This window comes from Perna viridis, chromosome 5, assembly GCF_037379345.1.
Source record: "Perna viridis isolate PV_CMFRI_1.1 ecotype Kerala chromosome 5, ASM3737934v1, whole genome shotgun sequence".
NCBI classification, from domain to species: Eukaryota; Metazoa; Mollusca; class Bivalvia; order Mytilida; family Mytilidae; genus Perna; species Perna viridis.
This window is the reverse complement of record NC_142449.1, coordinates 42,092,484-42,119,794: the sequence shown is the minus strand read 5'-3', so window position 1 is coordinate 42,119,794 and position 27,311 is coordinate 42,092,484. Positions and strand designations below refer to the sequence as shown.

Sequence of the window (27,311 nt, the reverse complement as noted above, 5' to 3'; positions counted from 1 at the left end):
TCAACGTACACAAACATCATGCACTTATATTGCAAGGATCTAGGTTCAGTGTATTTTTCGTACTACATATTTGACCCAGAAGTGGTGAGACCTAAACAAATATGACTTACCTCCCTTTTTGCTAATAAAACATTTGGTACAATATGTGGTAAGCATCTACTTAGCATCAATACAACAGCGTCAGTATCTGATCCAACAAAATGGGATACCTAGAATTTAAACCAAAACATAAGCTCTTTGTACTTGAAACATGGTATGAAAAAAACCCATCATTTTGATAGAGTAATTGGACTATTTGTATCATCAGAATCAAGGAAAAGAAGTTTTTTTTTTCATATCCTGCTGGACCACTGAGTTATAATTTCATTGAAATGCACTTAAAATGAACATTTCAGGGGCAGAAAATGCTGTCAAAAACCTTATTTTTCTAAGATTCTATTTAAAAATTTTTTGAACAAATCCAATAATGCAGAGATCAAATAAGTCTTTTCAAATAATGAAAGTATCCCTTAGTGATATTACATTGTCAGATCGGTGGGGTTTTGACATGTATGTTTCTGATTTTTCCAATTTTTCCTGATTCTTAGAGGTATTGATACTAAAAGATTCTTATACTGGTAGATCCTCTGAAACATGAATAGCTCAAAATTGTTCAGTTGGAAGTGATGTATTTTGTAAATGATGTATGCAGTTAGGATGCCATTGTTTTAACTCTTTTCATTAAGACACACAGCATGTGCTATAGGAAGTCTAAAAAACACAACTGATTGAGATATCAGCAATACAAAATAGCAGTTTATAATTAACTAAGTCCAAGGTTAAGTACAAATGGCTCCACTCCTCATGAGCAAAGCCTAAAATCCAATTACAAATTTTACCACTTCTGAATACATACCTCTCCCTACATATACCAAGGCTTACCTCATTAATAAGTCTGTTGTCTTTAGAAACATGAAAACAGACATCTCTGAGGGCTCTGTGAAATGCTTTTGATGATTTCCTTAAAACAGAGATATACAATATATATGTATTGGGTGAATTTAGTTTTTTCTTCACTTTGCACTAATCATGTTTTCTTTCAAAGTACCTTGAAAAATCTATAAAAAATGGAGAGCAGGGTAAGTAAGGGTTTGAAAGCCAAACAAACAAACAAATCCATCATTTTATTTTCATTTAACAGAATAATAAAACTTAGAAAAGCACAATAGGAAATATGCTAACAGTATAAAATCATAATTTGGTTTCACCTTAAGAAATATATATGTCTCCACAAATTTGATCATTTTTTCAATTTTCAATTACAGCACTGACGACCAACAAATACATCATAGCTAATAAACAAAAGGTTTTTTTCTCTTACCGTGAAAAACTATTCTCTCTCTTCACCCTAATATTAGGTGGTTTCTCTTTTGGTAATTGTGCTTCATCTGTGTGATTTGCCTCTCTGGATTGATTTCCGCTATTTAAATTTGTCACTTCATTTTGATTGGTTGACGGTGATTGATCAATGTCACACGGTTGCTGGTCAATAGACAATGTCTCTGAGCCGTCACCCATCTCCCTGATAGAAAATAATCCATTGTCTACAGTATCCATGGTCTCAGACAAGCTGAGAGACACTCCATCTGACTGATCTGATTTTCTTGGAGAGTCAACTGGTCTACATGGTGTGGAATGTATAATTCTTTCATTGGAAGGAGCATTGCTGATATAAAAAGTTTTACTTTAAACAAATTTTAGAAATAATTTCATTAAACATATTTGATATTACAAATACTATGTATCTTAATAGTATCTAACATATATACTCGCGTGTAAGTTGGATTTTTGAGATTAAATTTTCAATAAAATATAATAGTTTTAGCTAGACACTCCAACTTAAGTGTTTGAGTTTGTAATATGCTATTATTTGCAGGGAAAATTCTTTAAGGAAACTTTATGTTGTTCCAAAGGTGTCAGAAACTGTACAAAGAAAGAATTTAATGGAAAACTAAATAACAATAAGGCATTTGTCTTTTCTGGTTAAAAACCTAATTCTGGAATCAGACTAAGTATAATCAAGTAAATTGTCTTAATCCCAAATACAATATTTAAAAAAAATTAATTAAAGAATAAATTCTATTCAGTGGTATAGGAGGAGTAACAGATAAGAGATGGGTACCCTTCTGCATGAAGGACGGAAGTATGGAAGGACACTCCTAAGGTTATATACTCAAAAGTGGGGGGTATGATAAAGAGTAATCAAGGGAACAAAGATTCTAGCAGAAATCAAAAGAATGATATCCAGGGACAAAGACCAGACATGGAAAACAGACACACACAACAAAGAACATAAAACAACCTAAATAATACATACAAAGCATCAAAAGTAAATGAGTACTCAGACGCCACTAAAAACTGGGAGCATGGACCAGGTGCACCTGTAGGGTAAGCATCCAATAATAAAAATGTAACCTTCTGACTCTTTTTTTTTTAAAGATGTTACAGGAAACTCAGAATTTTTCCCTAGTCTTTAGATTGAATCGACCTGTACAGAAAATCAAAACAAAGAAAAAAAAAGAGAATTTCAAAGGAATGGGTTTCATCCTCAAAGGGCAAACAACATTTTGATTTCAATAAAAGATAACAACTACCTTTTCAAGTCCTCCAGCTGTAACATCAATTGGTCCTTCTCTATTTTACAACAGTCAAGTTCTATTTCTAATTGTGAGATTCTTATTTCCTACAAATATACAAAGATAATACATTGATTGATTGTTTGATTATTGGGGTTTAACACAATATTTCAGCTATATTCAGGCGACAAAGATAATACAAATAAAATGTATGAACAAGTGAAGTAGAGCATAAATATGTGTACTTAGACAAAAACTGCATTTATGCTGTGACTATTTATTTGAGCAGTCAAAATGCATTGACTGTATATTTACAAGTGATATGTGGTCACTGACTGAATATAATTTTCTGTTGTCACTTCACAAACATTACATTGTTTTGTTTTTAAGTTCCCAGGATGCATTCCTTCATATTCGTTCTCTATTAACACCCTTTCAAAAAGGAAAAATTCTGATTAACAAAATTAATGAGTTTTATGACTCAATACCATCAACATCTGAAGATGATTCAAATATTTCTTTATATACATGTAGGTTATCCACATAATCATCAATACAAAACAGATAACTGACAAACCATTTCTTGTTTAAAACGAGCAAGCTCTTCTTCTAAGGAAGTAGCCTTTTCATCTTCCAAACATGCCATACACTCAGCATTAGCCCTTTCTATTAGTGGAGACAAGTGACAACCAAAGTCTTTATAAAGATGTAATAAATCAGGTGGTCGTGGCATGTTAAGACCAACATCATCCCAATCTTCAAAGTCCTGAAAAATTTGCAGTAGAAATAACTATGACATTTTAAGATATATTAAAGTGAAATGAATTTTTTTTTGTCGTTTCTGCATTTTTAACCAAAACATTTGTTTGGATTTTGTCTCATCCCATTATGTTGCTTGGTTTTATGTACAAGTATATTGTCTACGTGTCTGTCAAAAATTGAAAACTTTGAGAAATCTGTTTTTACTTGGTAAACAGGCTAATAAAAATCATTTGATTTGGTTTTAGCTTTTGTTCTTCTTTTTCTTTATGTGGATTGCTATAGTATCCATCATAAATTTTGATTAGCTTAGCTGTGGAGGTCAAATACAGGAAATAATAGCAAGAAACTGTTTTCATATGTTTAGGACTAAAATGAAAATCATGTTTTGGATATGTAAGTTACGTCATAAAAATCCATTCAATGAAATCATACGGCACTACTGTGTTTCCCATAAGAATGCATACATGTATACAGTGAGAGAGAATAGTATTGTATGATGGTGGAAAATATATTTTATCTTATGTTTTTATATTCACAAATACATATACACTACACTCAGAGTGGAATGGTTCTCTAACAGACCTGACTGAAAATCAGTGTTTGACATCCAAAATCCACCTAGCCAACACTAATTGTTTGTATATTATAACAGTTGTAAAATTCAATGAGGCATAATGGGAAATTCATCAAATTTATTAGATTAGATGTCTATTCTGTTTCTGTTTCTCAGGTGTATATCCTTTGTTAATTCAAAGCACTCTAGTTAGGATAAAAATTTAGTCATGTCATTAAAAATTGGGTACATTATATATTTTTTTTCATTTTGTACATGTTTATCATTTGTTGATGTGTTATTTTTTATTTACAGCTACGTCCAATGAGTGGGAGATATCATGTAGAAATATTACTTCATATTTTTATCAAGTAATAAAGTAATCATCTGATTTTTTAATTCTGCATTTTTAAAATGATATTTACTGTAATAATTATAAATAAAACACTTTGAATGTATTGATTGTTTTTGATTTGAGTGACAGATTTGTGAAAACAGTCTGGTGACACTTTTTGTTTCTGATAGTTTTAATAATTGAATGGCTTTTCCAGAAATAAAAGAAACTACTTACAAGTCCCAAGACTTCTAGATAATGTGTACATAAGAATTTCAAAGAACCTCTTAATCAGCTCTGTGAACAATGTCCCTGAGTGCACTGTATTTCCATACCAGTCCCAAATGTTTCCATATGTTTTTTTTACAAATGAAAATATATCTTGCATAGTTTAATGATACTTTTATCTACATATTAATCAATTAAAATCAAAACAAGAACGAAACTGATAAAGCATCTACCCAAATACCTGTTCTTCATTTTCTTCAGAGAAAGTGACAGAGGTAAGTTTGTAGTTGTTCTGTAGTAAGTACTCATTAACCAGGAAGTTTAAAGCCTTTTTCTCCAGGGGTTTGATAGGATCATCTTTACATGGTGTAGCTTTATCTTCATTGACTTGTTCTGTTGGTACAGAGTCAGTTTCTAAAATGATGAGCATGGCTTTGATGTTATACATTGTACAATTATGTTTTTTTTCAAAACCAATAATTTTCAAGTAAATAAGTTTAAGGATCTTCTGTTAAACACCTCCAGTACAAGTGGCTAGTGACAGCTACTTTAGATTAACAACGCAAACATTCATACACTTAATATACATGTACTGTCTTTTAGACTGGATTTTTTGTGTGTTTCTGTTACAACCTGATTAAAATTATGTGTTTGTTTGGCTGTGATTACTATGTACTATACAACTAATGTAGGAATCAAAGCCAAACAAACAGCTGATTTTAACTGGATTGGTGTTCGTTATTGCATTGGCTTAGCATTGCTTAGTGAACAGTTTAGTTTTAGTTTTTAGTGTTTATTTTGTACAAAACAAGTACAAAAGTTACTATGCAATGGTGCATTTGTATCTTGACAATTACAAGTAAACTGTGGTTTGTTAGCTTGATATTCTTAAATACTTTCAAATGAGAAAAATTATTATTTCAAAATAAAAAATTCATAATAAAAATACATATATTAAGAAAAGGAAGTTTACCTGCTTCTTTGGTCAGACTAGCTCTTAATGACTTGATAGTATCTTGAGCTTTTCTTAACTCAAATTCAAGAACTGAAAATAGAAAATTAATCTACAATGGCAAGCCTGAAGGTGAATGGTACTTTAAAATGATTCTTTACTTCCTTTATAGTAAATAACATATTTTTATATCATCACACAGGAGAAATACAGAGTAGATAAAGTAAGACCATGACAAGAAATGTTTATGTACATGTGCAAAGTATGAAACCACATGATTATTCATAAAAGTATATTTTTATTAGTATCACTTTTTTAGTATAATACATGTATGTTGTATCTAATTGATACATGTACATGTACATTTATATGTTTCCCATTTTGTCTTATGGAAAAACAGATTAAAATGTTCTTAACCATTTTAATGCTAAGTACTTTTACCATTACTGGCTACAAAATAAAAATATATTGACAACCCGATGATCATAAAATCAAACCTGCAACTCTTTCATCAACTTGTCCTCCACCATCATCAGAGTATCTGGCAAAATCTAAGGAGTCAAATGTCTGTATGCTAGAGGCTCTCTCTAAATAGAATAAATAACTTTAAATGGCAAACTATGTCCAAAAACAAATACATTTTTTATAACAGTGTAGATCTATACTTAATTACACACCTAAAGGTACATGTATTGTCAGGGTCCTTAATAAGTTTTAAAGTAGGTGGAAGAAAATTATATGTAGGTGGCACCATTGATAACCAAACATTTTTTTTTCAATTTGATTTTTTTCTAGCAACAAAATAGTCGGAGCAGTCAAAGTAGACGACAAAATCGTCGGTCGCCGGCACTTATTGAGAACCCTGTATTGTGTGGTTAATCATTTTGTTTTGAATTTCATTGAAAGAAAATTATTCTTGATGATACCGTTTTACTATTTCTTCCCATTACATCTTTTCTTCTAGTCAACTAAAAATATATCTTTTACATATTTGAACCTATTGGAAACTAATGAAACTGGGACAAACTGCTATTTTTTTTAAATACTGCATGATTTTGAGATAATTTTGCTTGGGGAGACAGCCTGCTGTCTGAGGTAAATAATTTCAAAGTGACACAATCTCTGACAACGAGCAAAGCTAACTCTTAAATGTATAGAAATTTGTCTAAAAATGAATCATACTGACACTAGAAAAACTTTTGTCCAACAAAACAATATATCGCAATCCAATGAAGCTTCAAAAAGAGTAAAATGCTGGCTAGACAAATTGTTTAAAAGACATAAATGTTATTTGTTCGGAATAACTCTGACATTTAAAAAAAAAATCAAAATCCTGTTGAATGGATCTTGATAACCCTGCAATATATACCAAACCCAAAACTGTTCTTCTGATAATTTTACCAATATTTGGAATGTCCTTTGCTGTCTCCCATGAAATTACTGTTGCAAAAAATCCTTAACAAACTTGGCAAAATTATAAAAGGCATGAAGTCTTAATTTGTTGAAAAGGGAACCTAAAAATTTATGCTTTGGACTTTGTTCACACATACATATAAGGTCATTATCTTCCTCATATTATTAAACAGGCTTTCACTTTCCTTATGATGTATATAGAAAAAAAGATTTGACATAGCTAAATATCCCAATAAATTTCACAACTCCTAAATCGTTTCCTGGAGTGTGTTCCTGTGTATCAAGTTTCACAGTTGCGCCTAATCACATATTTTTCGTAACAAAACAATTCTAATCACTTGCATGAAATCCAGAATGCTTCACATGAAAAAGAACATAGTATAGCTTACGTAAGGTTGGGGAGGTAAGGTCGTCTTTCGTTCTTTCAAAATTTCCGGGGTTTGAAAAGTAATCACGTAAGCGAGGAATATCTCTTCCAGATTCGGTTAGCTCTGTGTGGAACTCTAGGGCAGTAAGCAAAAAGTTTTCTTTAAGAAGTATTGCAGCAAGAGAATCCAATGAGGCTTCACCGCATTCATCTGCCTTTACTATGTGAGTTACAGTTTTATCCTCCAAAATGCTATCGTCATCTTGGAGGAACGGATTTGTGTTTTGGTCAGTCGCCATTTTTATTATCACGTGGTATGACTGCTTCCGGCATAAGTTTAGTATCAAGTAAATGTTGAAATATTCGAGAATAACAGGAAATGATTTAATATATTGTGATTTGTTTACGTACGATAATATTATTTATTTGTCCGTCATTTGTAGTTTTGCTTCCATTTCATTTTATTTATACGAAAACAAATATACCAAAGTCTTATGATTCGTACCATAACTAACTCGCCACATTGTTTATAACATTTGACAAACTATCAGTGGTATGAAGTATGATATGCTTGTTTAAATCTGCGGGTATACTCTTTTTTTTCATTTTTAAAGATGATATTTTGTGTTTACTAAAATATCTAAAAAAAAAATTCCGCTGTTGCCCGACGCCAGGTGATTTGATGTTTAGAAAGTTCAATAACCGAAACCAAAAGACATTTTCCTAGCATCGCAGTGTGGAACAATCACTACTCATGGAGATCTCTTTTTGTGAAAGATCAATTTTCTATCATCAAGTTTTTTTAGATAAGGTGTATTTCATTCTTCGGTGTTGTAGTTGTTTAAAATAGCTAGAACTGCCTCAATTAACCTCGTATGAATTGTACATACATTGGCCGAAAAAAAACGACTACAAAATATAACTTTATAACATTTATTAGAAATAGAACAAATAGTTTTGTACAATTAACACTACAACCAATTTGAAAGAAAAGAAAAGGTATTTTATCGTTACATGCTTACATTATTATTGATACACGTATGGGTTTCATGCCAGCTATATTTACTTATTAGAAATACAACAACGTGACACGACCTAAGGTGAAGTAACACCCAAATGCCAAATGCATGTCTCGAAAAAAATGACGATTTCAATATTTGCCAAAGCCGGCTTCTTTTAACCAACCAATCTGCACAATTGTAAATTCATGCTTTCTAAATAAATACGACCAGTATCAGAATGTTGATAAATGACATCATGTACACATGAAAATAGACACATTTAAAGAACATGAAAGGAGATCGAAGCTCTAAAGGAAAACTGCCTTTTATTTCGCTCAAGCAGCTCATTTTGTGCGTATTTGTGTTTTGCCCACTACAGAAGATCTACAGGCGATATATTACTTTCATTAAAACACAGGGGATGCATCATGTACATCACTGATGACTGTATTAGCATTCAATGTCGTGTTTCTTAAATTGGTGTTGTTTTAATTTGAAATATGACATGATATCGGAAATACATTTACAATATCAATTATTTTTTATTAGATATGGCTGCAGTAACCAAAAGTCCGCTATTTAAAAAAATCAAAAACAACAACTAAAACAAATAACAAAGCAAAAAAAAAAAAAAAAACATAGCGTAAATCTATGCCATTAGGCACCAAACATTTTATTACCGAGGGCTTGGGTTGAGATTTTCATGCTTGAAATAGAAAGTTTCTAGTCTTCAAAAACTTTCAAGAAATATGTGATACACCCAGTGAAAAAGGATAATTTATACTACTCACAATTCAAGGAGGTGATATTTAGTCTTCACTTGTATTTCTAACGGATATATTTTTAAAATAAAATGCCGTTATATTTACGACATAATATATATTAATTTTAATTCCAGTCTCCGTCGGTATAATACAATATGATAAAATGGTTGGTGTCTTTAATTGAATATAAAAAAAGTGACACATAACTGAAATAGACTTGCTACCAGCAAGAAAAAAAGGGTAGGTAGGTAAGGATATTATTTCATTAGTCAAAAACATTTTACAATGAGTTTATGGGAAAACAATCTGAACTTTAACAGTGCTTGAGCCAAAATGGCCAAAAATGGTAGGGTACCCCCCCACACAAAAAAACTAAGGTAGGTAGGGGGTAGCAGGAAACCAACATATTATTGCCTAAACGAACAAAATAAATATCAGCACGAATTCGATGTTGAAATTATTAGTTGTTTGTTGAATAAAGATAATATAACAAAATAAGTAACAATCATAGATACATGTAAAATGCCATGATGAATTATTATTACTTTTACTTTATATGAAACAAAAAATAAATACAAGCAAATGTCATTAAAATAATAAATATAATTGTATATAAACATCTATGTGAGGAGTAAGGATTTGTTTATTAAATTTTAATGTTATTTTCAACTACTCTGTCTTAATAAGGTTTTACTTTGAATACACAAAAGCATCTTAAACTGTCAAAGAACCTGGTCTTTGTCTCACGTTTTATCTCGTCAGTATTTGGTGGACTCTGTACATCTAAGTCTTCTCCACAAGCGGCTTTATTGTCTAAAACATGAAAACAAAAATATTTATATTGTTTACACAAAATCATGAACTCTTTGTAGCGTTTTGACACTAAAACTGTCCGACTCCCAACATAGTGTGACGTAGTTCACATGCAAATTAATGCGCTTTATGCGAGTTACGGTTCCTTCCAAGGTGTTTTCCCTTTCCGCCTTGGCTGTGAATTAAAGGTAAAAAGGATAAAAACAGACTAAAGCGAAATGAAAATCTTCTCTTTGTTTGGAAAAAAGTGAAAACTAATGAGAGTAAAGCAAAATAACTATAAAATCAATATTTGTTTAGATCTAGGACTCGCATACATTGTATGCACAGAAGAATGTCAATGTAACTGAAATTCATACTTATAGCATACGTCATAATGCATTTTTACTTCCTCAAAAAATGTGTAAAAAAAACTTTCTAAAAAATATGTAAAAATGTGTTTTATGTACATACGTTTTTTGGTCACTCTTAAATTAAAATAAAAACTGCATAGGCAAGAGAAATGGGTATTCAATTCCATATTTGTTAAGTGTTACTTTCACATCCTACCTTCTTGGTTTTATGGGGGGGGACACATTTAAAGTGAAAGAAATGAATTTTTGTGCAAAAACATATGCTCGACCCAGAAATACTTTCTACTACTTATGCAATAGTTTTATCAATCCAACATTTGGGATGGCCTAAACGCGATGTCAAGAGATAAATTTATATGTATGTTGCAGTGAAGTACGCAGTTGTCTTTCCGGTACATTAAAAAAAAAAATCGATACCACATAAAATAATGTACTCCAAAACATATTTCATATAGTTCGAGTGAAAAGAATAATGTTTTGAAGAATACGTATTCAATTTGTATACAAACTTTCTAGAGAGTTTCTGTCCATTATAAAGTCCACCAAGAAGTTGAGGGCCACTTCTAAAAAATCCCCTTTTTTTTACAAAATTAATAAATCTAGATTTTCTGAATTTAATGGCAGGAAGTATCAAATCTGAGACACATAAACATAACAAAACTTATACTTTCCACTACGAATTCAAATAAATCTTCATTGTATTCATTTTTTAAATGATTTTTTTTAAATGCTGTTAACTTATTTTGAGAAGTATATAAAGTTATTCAATAATGAAAATATTTGATAAGTTTTTCTATTATATGCATGTGCGTCACAGATCTTCATGCTAGATCTTCATGATATTGGCATTGGAAGAACCTTAAAACTTGCGTTAATATATATATTTTTTTTTGTTTTTGTTTTTTAGTGTTGATTTGAAAAGCTAGAAGCGGGCAGGTAAAAAAAAGTTATTTCACCTTTGTCAGACTTATTCTTTTCTCTTTTTGTCTGTTTTTCTTTGCTTTTCATTTCTTTTCTTTCCCTCTTTGCTTCCTCCTTCATGCGTTTTGTTAAATCTGTTTGTTTCTTCTTGTTTCTCTTTAATTTTGCTCTCTGTTCTCTTTTCATCAACGCATTTCGTTCTCTGTACTTTTTATTAATCAGTTTTACATATTTTCTTGATTCTTTTTCTTGAAACCTTTGTATTTTTTTCTTTTCTTTGTTTGTTGCTTTTTCTATTTCTTTGAGTCTTTGCTCCTCCTTTTTGCTGAGACCCTTTTAAACAGAAGGAATTTTCCATATCTAGTATGTCGTGTTTTCAGTTGTAAATGACATACGTGTATAAGATCTTTTGCTACCAATTTAATTTAAAATTCATCTCGGTTTTGAAGCAACACAACAGAAAAAAACACCATGATCATGATCATTATACCCCAACTTGCGAAGTGGGAAGAGGTATATAGGGGAGTTTCCGTTCCCCCACCTTTCCTTCCTTCCTACCGTTACACAGGGGACCCATCTCTTACTCCTCCTATACAATTAAATGGAACTGAATGAAATTGTGCACCTCCTATTATAGACGTGATCCTAATCAATATGGAGGTTATCAAATGAGTGAGTGGTGGGTATCAAGTTATTGAGCACTGCTCACACTTTTTCTCGCTTTAGATTAAATTGGTTACTTGTACCAAAATTAGTATAAGTCAAAAACGATTTTCCTTCGGATTCATACATTGGTATTAGAATCAATCACTCTAGTGACTAACCTCATTTTGCTGTTTTGTTAGTAGTTGTTCTTTTTCTCTTTTTCTCTCTTCATTCGCAATTTCTTCTGTAATATTAAATACAAACAATATTTCTAATTTGGGACATACTTTTATAAATTTTTTGAATACACAAATTAAACATGATTTTCTTTTAGCTTCGTAAGTGTTGTTATTTCGTTATTTCATTAATCGACTTTCATACTTTAGTTGCACATCTTATCTTGACTAAATGGTACTGTCAATGTCTTACCTTTTTCGCTTTGCCCAATATGTTCTTCATATTTGCGATTAAGCCAAACTTCTCTGGAAATCTGAGAAGGCAGCAAGGTAAAATGAAATTCATGCGATGACAATGTCAATACAATTTCCTCCTCCTGACCTTTCTTCTCCATACCTGAAATTGGGGATTTTCTCAATGATTCAAATGAATCTCGAAACAACGATCTTCAATACAACTACACAATAACTATTCACATATTGATGTTGAGGTTCGCAGGTTAGGCGCCTTCCTCTAATTCACCTTTCATTTTTAAATGCCTGTACCAAGTCTGGACCATTGCAGTTTTTTGTTTTGCCCTAGAAGCTGATATTGCCATTTTGCTTACATGCAGGCTTTCCCTTTAGACTATTCCTGTTGATACCTGCCTTGATTTTATGATGCAGTTCGGTAATTTTGTTATTACCCTTCATTTGTAGTTCGTTTTGGTAATGTACCATAATACACTGAAGCATGTTTTATCTACATGTATATTTTATATGATGTATATATATTATTTTCAAATACGCAGGTACGGGTGAATTTTTAACATCACTGTCAAGCATGCAGCCAACAATTCACGTGCACACACCAAACACTTACACAAATCTAAAATACCTAAAAAAGTAAAATTTACTTTCCATTATTTGATAATTGTGAATATTCATGTCTGAATATCATTAAAAAAACAATGTCAAACTTACCAATTCCTTAAAAATTGCGCACAGTAATAAAACTAGGTATGGTAATCTTTTGGACGGACTCCGTGAATAATAAAATTATTGCTCTGCCAAAATACACGACTGTGCTATCTTAAAACAGACAAACGATGGTGCCTTTGTTAGCGACGTAACGTCTGTGACGTTTGAATTAAAGTTACACGGCAATACAACATTTCCGGTGTGTGTCAGCTGTTGGCTTACGTCGTGTATTTTCAATTCATAGGATATAACAGTAACGAAGTTTGCGAAAATTCCAGACAGTACAGGAGATTAGTGGTCAGGCTCCAAACAGCAGCAGACGCACTCGTATCAAGTCTTGCGTAGGACGTGGTTTGCGATGAAACCGTTTCCGCTATAAAGGTCAAATATTCGTTTGATAACGTTATTTTGCTCTGATTGACATTCGTAGTTAAGAAAAAAACTAATTGGAAGCTTGGATGTGAAAAAGCGATATATTCATTTTTATTTTTATTGACGTCACTTTAAACATAATCGGGCTGGTATGCCGATAGTTCCGAGTGACTCTGTATTGCTTACAGTACTTTACTAAGATTAGGGGACGAACATTTTATTCTGATTGAGCCTGGTAGTTTCAGTTAATCGGAGCAAAATGTTAATAATTGCGAATTAGAAAATTCATTTTCAAATGCTATTTAGCTAAATAATTTATTTTCATTATACTGTACATTAGAATATGAGACAAGATTTGTTTTATGTATAAGTAATGCCAGAATATTTACTTCCAAAGTTTTGGAGGCCAAGATATTTATTAACAAAACTACCCCCCTCCTTCCGAATCAAATGGTCGCCTCTCTAGTGAAAAAGTTGCTGATATATGTAATTTTACTATCGATGGTAAAGTGAAGATATGATTTAACTATGTAAATATTTTTCTGGAATTTGAATAAGTAAAGATCAATTGAATACTTAGGATCGGTGATATCACTTGTCCTAACTGACCTTAGATATTAAATGACCTTTCATTTTATTAGTTTTGGATCTATTCTTCTGTTGTCCTTAGGGTCGTCGTGTATATCTTACGCATACATAACGGTATCTGAAAGCCATTTTAATTGGTATCTGTAAAATTAAAACAGGCACATGTTCGTCATTATTTGCTTCATGAAGTGGCCTCTTGCTCATCAATAGCTTACATGTATATAAATTGCAACATTTTATCCACCTATAGTAATGTTTAAAATGTGTATAAAATTTTATTTTGCACTCGAGTATTATAGACTCGGTGAGCAGGTTAGACGACGATATTTTGAGACTTGTACTAATATAGAAAATAATCTTTCCAGACTTTAGAGTGATTCTTTAAATTTGTACATCGTACATTTGTGGGTGGTAGTATGAGCTGCAGGGGTGGGTCCAGAGATGTTGAAAAGGGGGATTACAGGCTATTCTTTGCACAATTTTGCTCAAATTCTGAAAGAATTTAATAAAATTTTCCAACAAAAAGGAGTTCCCTGAATCCACCACTATGCTGTTGTTATATCTTTGCTGTAGTGATAAAAATATAAGGATTATAGAATTGTGCAAGTAACGCCCCTAATACATTTAGATTGTAATAGGATACAGTAACTTCTGATATTTTTTGCTGTGATCGCATTTAAGCCTAAACCAATCCGAACAGAACTTGGACGTGCAATGAATAAGTTCGAACAGAACAATAATATGGACCATAGAATGACAAGCGATATACAACTCCCTCATTCATTTAAGTACCAGTCCACATAAAATTTAGACACAGTCAATGATAAAGTGATTCATGGTCAATAAAAACCCTCCAAACAAACGATGCATTTTTAGTATACACATGCTATACTTTAACATAACAACAATATTTTCTGCATTCAGATGTGCATTTTTTAGAAAATCATTCATTTATCTCCCACTAGAATCAACCAAATGAAGCCAAACCAAGAACGATAACGCTTGCAAAGTGCAAATTTCATGTACAATATATATAATTTTTATCTCAACAGTGCAACAACCAAATAAAAAACTAAGACTGGTTTTGTGATCAGTTACTGTTTCTGAACAAGAAATAAAACTGATATTGGTGGGTTTTTGATATGCATGAATCACCTCCTGTCTGATTTTTAGAAAGACTGCTACTTAATTATTTTCAATTGTCTTCAAACATCAGTAACAACAAAACAAGACGGTCACATATTTTAGGTTTTTATCGTTACAATTTATATCTGAAAATTTAAGTTGGTAAACATGGCTGTTTTATCTAAACATTTTCATAAGTGGCGTAAATGTGGAACAAGAAAACCTTGCTCGAATTAACCTTGGTCAAATATTGACCTAATATCTTTGTCCCTCCTTAGCACACTTGGAAAACCAGGTATTTGAGAACAACGTGAAATACTTATTTGTTACTTGTATGACTCGCCATTCCACGAGAAATCGCAGGATCTTGGTGATCGATACTATCGGTTCAGTCACACTCCAGGAGTAGGAGGAATCAAGACACTTTGAAAAGGAGGGGTGCCAGCCGACGTTCCTCAGAAAAAGGAGTGTGTGCTAGAACATTATTTACTATTTTAGTCAACTAAACACATGAAAATTACAAATTTCCAATAAAAAAGAGGGGTGCCAACACTCCATACTCCCCACCCACCGGGATCCGCCACTGCATTATGAAGCTATCTCTTGCTATAAACAAGAAAATAAACTCCTTGGTTATTTAGAATGTGAATGCTCAAGTTGCTCTTTTATGTGAAAACCTACCTAATCAACTTTTGAAAGGGGATTCTTTTGGGGGTTTCTGATTGTCACTTGATTGACATTGCTTGCGTTTAACTAGTTTTAGTTCCCATATATTTCACGCGTTCATCTCCTATCTTTTTAAATTAAACTGTACATAGAGTTAGGCCACGATAAACTGTCTACAAAGAGAAAAACTGCATAGATAGTAGTACAAAATTAAAATAGTAATCACGGCGAACCAACAGTCTAGTGCATATCATAGAAGGTTATCCAGGGACAAAGACCAGACATGAAAAAAAAACACAACAAAGAACATAAAGTAACTAAAATAATATATACAAAATAACAAAAATAAATGAGCTCGGACTCCACTAAAAAACTGGAAGTATGGACCAGGTGCACCGGTAGGGTAAGCGCCCTCTTCTTTTCTAGAAAAACCCGCCGAGTTGCACATAAAAAAAGTCAAGTCCGGGGTAGACGAAAGAGGAAACGAAAACTATGACACGTTGAACAAATCAGTTTTCATGGTGTAGATGGATACACCGTAACGATCCACAAGTTATGATTTAAAGGTTTACCGTAGTACACTTTAATTTCATGTCATTTTTTTTCTTTGTAAAAACGGGTCCTTTTTTATAACCATGAGAAGTTTGGGACTCAACACATATACTGATGAAAGTACCGTGCTAAAATATATTTTATTAGACATCGTCGATAGATTTAATTGTCATGAGTAATTGTCGCATTGGTTGCTTCGGTGTGGAAGTACACAGTAAGCCCTCTTCAAAGTCCATAGGAATATGAAAATTGTCTTTCATTGGAGTATTCAACCCATTCTTGTCTTTTGTATTCACCGGTTCCAACTTTTTAGGAGTTTGAGGTCCATTCGAATCCTCCATTGAGGTACTAGTGACTAACGCTTTATTCTCATGCAAATGATCTTCTTTGTTCTTTATAGGTTCGCCTGAAGCAAAGTAGAAAACAGGATTACAATGAAGTTGGATCCATTGCTAGAAAAATACTAAATTCACCACAACTTAAGTTTTACCGATATGACAAAAATGGACGGATCTGGCGGGTGTCATTGCATTATAGCTTGATTTCATATGTTAGGCACCGATCATATTTATTCTGAGAAGGGGCTAGGATTTGATGTCGGATATGATTTTTTTTTTCGCGAATGCGCAAAATTTTTATTTTCATTAGTTTCAACGGATGAGCAAAAAAAAAATCTTCAAAATTTGGAACATTTATTTCTTTTAAAAAGATCCCAAACCAGCTTCGCTAATAAAATGGTCGGTGCCCTTAGGCTTTTTGTCATTTTAAGGTATAGCTACATGTACGTGCGTGTAACACCATTACTGGCAGGCTTCATTTAACAATGACAACGGACTTGAGTTTGTTTCCATTAACAATCTATTTTCGTTTGCTTTTTGGTATAAGATTTGATTCTGGTCGACCTATTTGATTTAACGACTATTCTGATGTAACTATACGACACACTTTGAAAGCAGCTATTGTTTATTAAATATATCACTATAACGATATATTCACTATTAGTATTAACTTTAATGTTTAAAGAAAAAAAATACGTACCTGTGGTTTTCCGTCTTCGTCTTGCCCATTTCAAGGACACCACAGACACCAAAATAACTACTACCAAAAATGCAAAACAACCGACAATTATTCCCGCCAAAACAGGTGTCGTGATGGTGCCTGATTCCCTGTACCAGTTACCATGGTCACATATGCGCTCATCGCTGTTGTCTCCACAGTCATCACGTGAGTTACAAAGGTTTAGGTCCGGAATACATCTTAAATTAGCACATGTAAACTCGAGTGGTCCACAAGCTGAAAAGATAAACAAAGATTCTCAAAATCCTCTTTGATATGGCATATGTTACAGTTATATTCCATCCTTTCAGGAAAACATGAAGTTTGCTCTTTATATTGTGGATTAGCTGTTTTACAACCGTTTTTGGGTTCTTTTCATCATTTTTTTTTCAAATCGTATCTTATCTTGTCGTATTTGTCATTTTCCTGTTGATAATATATCTAAAGGAGCCAATTGTATGTATAAGTTATCATTTTCTGCCATATATGATAATTTTGACAGATAATCGAACGATAGTAAATTTCAAGAGATTCATATTTTCTTTTCTTTATAGAGAGACAAAGTCGACCGGTTTTCCCGCTCAGCGACATAGTATATTAAAATATCCATTAACATATTTGCATCGGTTTCCATGTGTGTATAAAATTTCGACACTCCATAATGTTAGAAAAGTTTGATTGATTATACAGAAAAAAAATGTCTGAAGCAGACCCCCTCTTAGGCCAGTTCGTACCCCTTTCGGAATTACCGGATTCGCCCCTTGTCCCCCAATGCTCTTCTCCTGATAAAATACAATTCTCAGCATCTGCTTGAAAGACCCAACTTAGTGAAAAGCTTATTTCATAGAATAATTTAAAATATCTTTTCCGAATCACATATTAGAATTGTGTGTACCATATATCATGTATTTAACTTTGTAATTTCTTCAGGTGAATAACGGCCAGAGCGAATTAACGCCTTTGATGAACTTCTTCAAATTGTAAGTTTAGACATAGATTATAACTGTTGTTCTGTATAGGGAATGATGTTTTTGGTGATTAGTTTGTATACAAATGACGTGACTCAGGCTGCAAATATCGTGAACAAGTACATGCAGCTGTTGGGGGAAATTACACGGCGGAAAATGTAAATAAATTGATGAAATAGTTTTTGTCTGACTTCAATGTAACATGTTACACGAAGTTATGTATTAGGACTTTTTATATATTAGTATATATATATGCACATACACATAACCCAGGCACAACGATTTATGAATGAATATATTTAATTTTATGATTAACAAGAAGTATGTGAGCTATGGCTCACTACTGATATCCCTGCTTTCAATCACGATATAAGGAAAATAAACAAAGTCCTCGGTAAACATGAAGTTGTTGGCATTTTTTTTTTTTTGAAAACTAATGCCACCATATGGCATAACTACAAGAAGAATGTTGCTAACAAAGCCATATACTAAATTTGAAATGAATCCATCCATTCGGAATCAAGATAATTACGACGAAACTCTGGGGGGGGGGGGTATAAAATAACTAATCTGAACATATTCGTCACTAAGTCGCGGTAACTTGCTGACTGAACAAGAATAAAGGGCCTCGGTATTTGTTTGGTCAGTATTATAGGCTTATTTTATGATTTTACGTCACAGGCCGTCACTTGTAACTTTAATAACATTACAGGGTGTTTAATGTCATAATGGGGCTATTGTCCTATCTTTAATGATGCTTCAATTATCAACCTTATCGCATTTTAATATCAAACTATATGTAAATAGTACTTCCAATATCAAATTTTTTAAATGCCTTGTCTTGGTCGGTGACTTACTTCATATACCCACTATACTTGAAGGGCACTCCATTTTAAGAGTAATTTATATGCAATCAGAACAAAAAATGAAAATTCTTAACCAGTACCCTCCCAATTTAAGTTATATTTTAGCATAACCAACTTAATTCGCTCCATGTGGAGAAGCCATGGTTGTTCCTAAACCCTTATCTTGGAGAATTCAGTGGTGGATTTATAAAAGTTACGAAACGGGGGCTGGGAGGTGGGGGTGGTGCCAAAAGTCTTTGAGTTGGATGGGGCACGCAAGTGGAGTCTATTTTTTTTTCTATATAATTAACCAAACTTTTCGAACTTAAGCGGGGGGGGGGGCTCGGATCCGCCTTTGGGTGCCTATAAAAAGGTAATAAGAAACAACAGCTGTGACAAACACAAACAATACATACTGAATAAAACAGCCAAACTAGTTTTAAACGGAAATAAACTGTAAAACAATTACAGTCAATCTCTTAGACCGGAACCGTCAGGTATTGTAGGTTCTACATATGTTATGCAATGAAACCAGTCTAAACTGGACCTCTTTTTGGATCTTAAAATTGGTTCGGTTTAAAGAGATGTTCGATTTACGAAGGTTCAAAATACAAATAAGCTGAAATAAAAGGATGGTAAAAAGAGCCTGGTTGAAACAATTATTCTAATTTTTCAGGGTTTGGTTTAGACAGTTTTAGTGTACTTCTCAGTATATTGAATAGAAGCTCTTCCGTGAAATTGATAACTTATTCAAATTAAAAAAAAAAGAAAATTGCACTTTTAACAAAAGATTGATATTCATAAAATGTCAAACGCATTATTTTTTTCCATATAGAACTCCTACTGCAAACATGTTATGCAAGGCTAAAACATGTTTGAAATGTATAAATATATGTCAACTTGTCATTTGTGAAATGGCAATTAATTTTAATTCATTTAATAGCACATTACATGCAAGTTCAAACCTGGCACAATGTATTGAGATGAATATCAATGAATAAATCTCGTGATTTAATTTGTGTTATTTTCCATTATACATGTATAACAAAACTTTAAAAATTCGTTTGTACATGTAATAGTATCAAATTGCCATATTTTGATTTTAAGATGAATATGTGCATGTGTACGAACAAGTATATTTACATGGAACTTCCTTATGTAAGCGTTAAATAAAATAAGAAGGAAATAGACAAAAACGCAGGGCATTATAAGACAACAACTGCATTGGTCAGTCGTGTACAAAATGGAATGGTTGCATGACAGTTGCAATTCCATCGGTATGCCTGAAAAATCATTCAATAAGCACACTTAAGAACGGAGCATAGATTAGGTCTGTACACTCGTTGTAGTAGCCAAAATTTTCCTTTCATCTGATTATGGTACAGAGTCTAGTGCCTCAGATTCTATGATCCAGGGTCTAGGACATGTATGGACCAGAGTCAAACCAGGGGCGGATTCAGGCGGTGGCGTAGCGGGCGTGCGCCCCCTCCCTAAAATTTGCAAAGCAAGGGTTGTCAGGGGTAGATGTAGGCGATTTTAGGTTGAAACTTTAATTTCTCGCTAATTTTACCACAAACGATATCTACATTGCACTCACTCTAGAAGAATATTTCAAAATTTAACCTCAAAAAATTTTTCGCTTCGCTCCGCTCCCCGAAATTTTAACTGCGGCCCCAATCTAAAATCCTGGATCTGCCCTTGCAAACCCAAATAAATCAGGATCTAGCACCTCTATGGACCGGAGTCTAGTACCTCTATGAACAAGGGTCTACTATCTCTATGAACAAGGATCTACTACCTCTACGAACAAGTGTCTAGTACCTCAACAACGTTCTAGTACATCCGTGGACAAGGATCTAGCACTTTTATGGACCAAACAAATACATGTATAAATGCTAGTTAGTAAAACTACCTAGTAGATTCTCATCCTATCCCTCCATGAAAATTGACAAAAATAAAAAAAAATATTGGGGCATGAACTTCAAAAATCAGGATATCTTTCGCATCAGTTTCTAGTATTGAGATACTATAACGCACAAATCTTTCATTTCTTGGAGACTAAATCCATGTTTCTTCTCTGAAACTGATGTGGCTATGGATTTAGAACATACCCATACTTCAAATAGCTACAATAAGGCTAGCAAATATATGGTAAGAAATAAAAAAAAATCTTCCAGTGCGCCACATATATTTGTGAAGGTTGGGTGAGAATCTACTGTCTAAGTTTGCTTGGATTTAGGGCCCCATTTTTAAGCAGGTTTCGGACTCGAGAGACAAAAACTTACGACATGGCGTTTCCCTGGTTACACATGTATAAGGAGAACACAATTTGTAGGTTATTGGATTCACCTCACAATTTGTAAGATTTCCAGTTTCGTATTCCATGACGTCAGTCTACATTCTGAAAGAGAAACAAAATAACTTTAATAGGAATTGATAGTCGTTGTAATAATTAAGACTTTAACTTATTAATACGAAACATTTCTAATCCAAACCCCTTTTGGACTTTGTTCGGTTTAGACAGGTCAATGGTATGGGTATATTTTTGTTGGGGATGGTAACGACACGAGTTCTCCTGTGTACCGCTTACTCTTCCAAACATCCGGTCGTCGACCACCATTCAAGTACTCAGAATAATAACGATTTACTAGTACACCATGATTCGCGGATCATGCAGATAACAATGGTTAATTTGATTTGGGGAAACACTAAGTCTTGTACTTAATCTAGCCTTTAATATACCTTTCAAGTATAAGCCTGGGGTCCTGTTCATTAGGCAATATGACTGAATGAATTATTAAGGAGTCTCACAGCTGTACATTGATACTTGTCGTCTTAATTCAACAGTTTCATACTGATAAAACTCTCGCTTGACTGTTTTCCATAAAACTTTGTCTTATTCTGACAAAATAGACTATCAGGTCCAAATTTGAGCTGTTTTCTCTTTGTTTGCAAGTTTATCAAGCAATCTCAACGCCGTTGAAGTAAAAATGCAGTTAAAAGTAACCTTCAAATCTGATGAAATTTATATTCAGATTAGAATATGTCGGTATGAAGAACAGGTCGAGAGCTGAGATAGTTCACATTACATCCTTTCAGATGTTTTTGAATGGTATCAGTTTTATACAATTTGGTTTTGAATTAGAGAGGGGAACAACAAATCTTTTTTTATATTTTATAAAACCACTTTAAAAAGAAGACCGTCTTTACAAAATGTATACAAACTCTTATTCAAAAAGAATATGGTGACCCGAATAATTTGATAAAGACGCCATGAGAACGTATTAAATCACCGGAAAGTCGGTAATACACACGTGTTTTCGTTTTGATATTCCATTAAGTTTTGTTATAAATTTGATCAGCTTTTCTTCATTTTTATACAATACATGTTGTTCATTTCCATATTTCTACGAAAAAATACATGTATATATTTATACTGTAAGCTCCAAACCAGTTTTTAAGGCCTCTCGATGTTGATAATTAGGTTCTCAGTCCCATTCGTCTCTTTTGCGGTTTGGGGAGGGGTATTGCCCATTTTTCTATGACATTAAGCACCACCCGCATTTTTTATTTGTCCATGATACATGAGAAAAATTACATCATCTCTTTTTCGGGTCAATAAATAAGTGAAAAGAAATGCCTTCCCCTTCCATTTTTTTAAAATAAAATAATGACCAGACAAGAATTAAATTTGAAGGATTTAAGTGTGCTCACCGATAAGTAATAAAAAACTGCCTACCGTGCAAAACGAAGATCCAAAAGAATTTTTAAAATGGCATGCAAACTTCTATTGTCTAAAAATGCCATCCATAAATAAACAGACACGCATCTTGTTAATTTATTTTCAGTCCTAAGTGAGATTTTTTAAAAGTCATGTCAACGAAAAGTCAACATCAATCTTAATGTCCCTGTCAGAAATTGTCAACATGAAATTTCTTGTCCATGAATATTTATCTTGTATCTTGTTTGTTTTCTTATGTGTAACGAAAGTGGACTTAATTTTATCCGCGAAAAAATTACATACTGTGTGTCCGAATTAAGCGTGAACATTTTCCAAATTATATGAATAAATTTCTTTCTTGTATCATGGTTGGTCTTCATATTGTTAATTTTAAACATGTTCATTTTCATTTTGGGCCTCGTGTTTAGAAACTAAAAAGATCATAGTGTATGAACCCTTTCCTATTAACTTTGGGGTAGTCGATGAGCACGTTAAGTTTTACTTTCACAAGAAAATTTCTGTTGTTCTACAGGAAAATGATGTTACGCATGTTCATTGACCACTTCGTATATTATTCTAATATCTTATCCCTTAAAAAGAAACTAATGGTGATCATCTCGTAAATGCTCTTGTAACAAAATAAATAGAATACACTCATAATTAACATCCATGCATTTTATGTCTGAATTTTATTGCGTCTCAGCAGTGTGAACAGGTCAGACGTATATTAAAGTTTTGTATATGCTTATCTCGGACCTACTGTAAGCTGGTGGGTCACTTTCGATATTTGACCAACTGAATATGAAATTTAGATACTTAAATCTTATCAGGTTGTTTTTTTTTCTTTTGAATTGTGGAATTTAATATGATACACGTACAATGTATAGGAGTGTCTGAAGGCCAAACACAGTTAAAATACTCCACTACCACTGCAGCATGTACATGCATATATAGATGTGTTGTTTCATGTATATGTTATTCATGCTTCGTGAATACTCAACTAAACCACGTTTTATACAAACAATAATTAGAGACTCATTGGAACTTCGCGACGGTATAAACAACTTTCTCTCGGTGTATATATACAATTCATACTTATTGGTATCTGTTGTTGCACAGGGACTTCATGTCATGAGTCAAATCCATTAAATGGGCAAAAAATGTACTAAAATGTTGTTATAACATTTTTTTACATTTGACAAATGAATTAAAGGTGTATAGTTGCATTTTCTAAGTTTATAATTGTTTATCATATGTCTGCTTTAAACAGAAATGGATATTGTTCCCAGTGTCATAAAAGGGTTTTCTAACTGGATTTTTCAGACGAAAAGTTGTCAGTATTGAGCTCCAGTTACTATAACCATAAGATTCGACATTGAAAATACTTGTTTTTCAAGAGGCACCATCTGCTAAATGTAAAATGAATAACCGTCGACAGTGAAAAAATAAGAATTCCGTGACAAAGTAAAATAATAGTTTCTGAAAAGTTTCGGAAAACTTATACATAGATTAAGAATTATTATCGGTCAATTTTATCTTGTTAACTTCCTTAAAGAATATAAGAGGAACAAAACAGACGAATGTTATGAAGTTTATTTTATGACATCGTAAAATCAATCTTTAACTTGTAAAGCGGTTGAAGAGTGACATTAATTGTACTTACCATTCTTATATGTGAGCCCAAATATGAATAAAATCCTTGATATTGGTCAGAACTTCTTAAACTGGCGCAGAGAAAGAAATTCATAAATACGATATTTTCTAAATCCGTTTTTTATGTTTATTTGTTCTTTTTTGAGTTTGACAAAACATCCAACAAAGACAATCAAGGAACTATAGATCCCCAAACCACACAGACCATGACAGTTAGCAATGTCAATGTCTCCTCGAAATACAGTACTTTGAAACTTTGAGGGATTTCTTTTATCACAATTGATAAAACGCTATCTATAATTACACAAAGCGTATTTATGATAATTTTAAATCTAAAAATACTATGAAATAATTTACAAAATTATTGTCATTTGGAAAGAATGTAAATTACTTGTTATTATTCATCATTACAAGTCAAAACAACTCACCGTAATCGATTTACGACATAAACAACATATTTTCTCCAAATTTGTGTCACCGATCACTATTTAAAGCCGGAAATTACACTTCGTTTACAATTATGTACTGATCCGAATCACCTGAAGGACTCAATTACAATGCTTTACTGCGAGAAGTGTCGCATATCACACCAAATGACAAAATGATAGGAAATGGTGATTTAAATACTTATCTGTCCGAATTTAGTCAATCTGAAACCAATGTAAAAGATTAAAAAGATTGGATCAAAAGATTAAAAAGGCGCTTACAAAATGAATAAATAAAGTGGCTTTAATTAGTCATTCTTATGAATCAAATGGTATTTATTTATTTTAATAATTCCGTCTATGAATTAATGGTATCTCACCTAGATTAGGAGTTAGTCATCCAAACGCATAACTACAGTTCACAAGTCACCTTTTCTCTTTGTTGTTTCATGGGAAAATAGAAAAGGAGATTGATTTCCTTTTTTTTGCTGATCCGATTATTGAACTATAGTAGGATAAGTATACATTATGTCATTTTGGTCAATATCCTTGTTGGCCTTGTTTCTATCTGCCGAATTGAATAAATAAATAAACCGACATCTATACTGTCATACGAATATTGATGAAACTTGAGTTGAAGCAAAAAATATATGTTGGTAAAAAGTAACAAAGCAGAATTTAAACGATCGAACAGCTTGGGTGATTTGAAACGTATTAATATTCGTATATCGAGTATTGTGCACATATGTGTTCATCAATCTATAACAATTAACACGTAATGAATATTATGTATATAAGCGTAAAAGAATGTCCTCATGTATGCAATGAAAGTCTTAGACTGTTCACTACGTGCCTCATCTACGATAAAAGGGGCTAACCCCGGACTCCAAATCATCCTTAAGAAAAATTTGAAAAAAAATATATATGTAAACGTCTAAATATGTTTAACATCACCAGAAGATGGTAAAATTTACATTGAATATTTCGGATAACAGATATCCTTCTTCAGCATAAAACTCATAAAACCTTATGAGCATAAAACTTATAAAACTTTATGAGTATAAAACTCACAAAGTTCAAGATCAAAACAGATTCAGAAGCTGAATCACGTACGCTGTGGGTGATTGTACCTTTATCAAAGGCACACATAAACAAATGATAAGGAACCTGACAATGATGGTTCTATATGAGCTCTTTCAGCATGATCAGGTAATTCTCTTTGTGCCTCATCGCATTATTTCGTTTTATTTTGATAAAACAGAGACGCGAGAAAAACAAAGAATAAAATATGATTTTTATATCTAATATTGAAAAGAGCATGCATGTTAGATAGATATCTTATTTTCAAGTGCAGCTTGGCATACAAACGTAAGGTCACATTCGTACATAGTCATGACACTAAATATAGTTTTGTATTTTTTACCAACCAGCCCTCAGAGGCTTAACTGTAATGCAATTATCATTTTATTACATATAAATTTGAGGTATTTTCTAACTTTCAATTTTGAGGCTAGAATTATTCATTTTATCTATACGCAATCGTGATTTGTTCCAAACCCAACATAACTAAGTTTTGATAAGTTGTTATATAATCTATGTAATATATCACCAGAAGGAAAAGTTGAAAATAAGACTTACATCTTTCTTCGCATTAAATAGAAGTTTGACTGTTTGAGTAAGATGAAGTATAAATTAATAAAATTATTTACATGATTTGAGAATAATAGTTCCAATTAATGTATCACTTTATAAATTCAATGAAAAAAATAACTTGAGGCAAACTTGAAAAAGAATAAAATATAGATAAGGGTATTCACTTAATTCGAAAATAACATTTCCAATATACCATTTTAGATCTATTACATACATGAAATTAAAAAAAAATCAAACTACTTTCATTATTGGTATGCAAGCATGCACCCTGTAGATGAACATACACAACAGTGTATTCATAATGTCAAAAAGATATTTATCAAGAATTAAAATTAGCCATTTGTAATGTGCATCTAGTTTTATTAAGATAGAAGTTAAATAATAGTAGAATGGTATTTTCTATAGACAATCTTGTTTTTATTCTAATCAGAATACAACAAAAAAATTTGAAAAGTAATTAATCTCAATATTTTATCACCAACAGGGTAGGTTGAAAATCAGAGTTATCTTTTGTTTTACATTAAGTAGTAATCTTTGTAAGAATACAAATCCTGTTACATGTGATACACCTAAAAATGGCTACATACTTTTATTTTTGTTATCAAGTTGCTTTGTAGATCTATATTATAAAATGTATAATTATTCATTCCAATCTGTCTGCTCTTAGGAGATAATCCACATTGAAAATACAACAGTTTCTATTGTATTTTACTGTCATTTACAGAGTTATCTCCCTTAGTTATGAATTCCACAGTGCATTCTATACAATTTTTATCTTCTAAGAGCACGGGTTATATGAAAAACCACATGTCAATTTCTGTTTACTATAA

At 32.4% G+C, this 27,311-nt stretch overlaps 3 protein-coding genes and 1 long non-coding RNA gene across 10 annotated transcripts in view; 1 reads left to right on the top strand and 3 right to left on the bottom strand.

Moving 5' to 3' along the window:
* The window catches only part of LOC148617783 (RAB11-binding protein RELCH homolog), a 90,145-nt gene extending 82,609 nt beyond the window's left edge, over nt 1-7,536 (bottom strand). For all 3 annotated transcript variants that reach the window (XM_088585335.1, XM_088585336.1, XM_088585337.1), the window contains exons 1-9: nt 7,247-7,536; nt 5,942-6,031; nt 5,466-5,537; nt 4,734-4,906; nt 3,193-3,381; nt 2,634-2,722; nt 1,361-1,705; nt 922-1,000; nt 111-209 (exon numbers count right to left, since the gene is read on the bottom strand). In XM_088585335.1, coding sequence (XP_088441461.1) covers nt 111-209; nt 922-1,000; nt 1,361-1,705; nt 2,634-2,722; nt 3,193-3,381; nt 4,734-4,906; nt 5,466-5,537; nt 5,942-6,031; nt 7,247-7,523 — 1,413 coding nt within the window. In that variant the 5' untranslated portion in view covers nt 7,524-7,536. The remainder of the gene's footprint in view (nt 1-110; nt 210-921; nt 1,001-1,360; nt 1,706-2,633; nt 2,723-3,192; nt 3,382-4,733; nt 4,907-5,465; nt 5,538-5,941; nt 6,032-7,246) is intronic.
* A 607-nt stretch (nt 7,537-8,143) lies between these two features.
* Nucleotides 8,144-13,106, bottom strand: LOC148617782 (uncharacterized). The gene is made up of 5 exons (XM_088585334.1): nt 12,861-13,106; nt 12,151-12,294; nt 11,901-11,965; nt 11,112-11,409; nt 8,144-9,802 (listed from the first exon to the last, which is right to left on the bottom strand). Exons 2-5 carry the CDS (start codon nt 12,290-12,292, stop codon nt 9,669-9,671), a joined length of 639 nt encoding a protein of 212 aa, XP_088441460.1. The 5' UTR covers nt 12,293-12,294; nt 12,861-13,106; the 3' UTR covers nt 8,144-9,668.
* On the top strand, nt 9,958-13,219 carry LOC148617781 (uncharacterized). The gene is made up of 3 exons (XR_015922527.1): nt 9,958-9,990; nt 11,063-11,091; nt 13,102-13,219. It is a non-coding gene; the product is annotated as an uncharacterized LOC148617781 (long non-coding RNA).
* Nucleotides 13,220-16,281: 3,062 nt separating this feature from the next.
* LOC148617780 (uncharacterized) lies at nt 16,282-25,364 on the bottom strand. 5 transcript variants are annotated; one of them, XM_088585331.1, is made up of 5 exons: nt 24,832-25,009; nt 24,414-24,474; nt 21,315-21,430; nt 17,199-17,453; nt 16,282-16,566 (listed from the first exon to the last, which is right to left on the bottom strand). In XM_088585331.1, the coding sequence occupies exons 3-5, from the start codon at nt 21,412-21,414 to the stop codon at nt 16,304-16,306; spliced, it is 618 nt and encodes a 205-aa protein (XP_088441457.1). In that variant the 5' UTR covers nt 21,415-21,430; nt 24,414-24,474; nt 24,832-25,009; the 3' UTR covers nt 16,282-16,303. The 5 variants fall into 5 exon arrangements, with proteins under 5 accessions (XP_088441457.1, XP_088441458.1, XP_088441456.1 ...); XM_088585332.1 differs by lacking the exons at nt 24,414-24,474; nt 24,832-25,009 and adding an exon at nt 25,209-25,364; XM_088585330.1 differs by lacking the exon at nt 24,414-24,474 and having other exon boundaries at nt 24,832-25,008.
* Nucleotides 25,365-27,311: the final 1,947 nt, after the last annotated feature.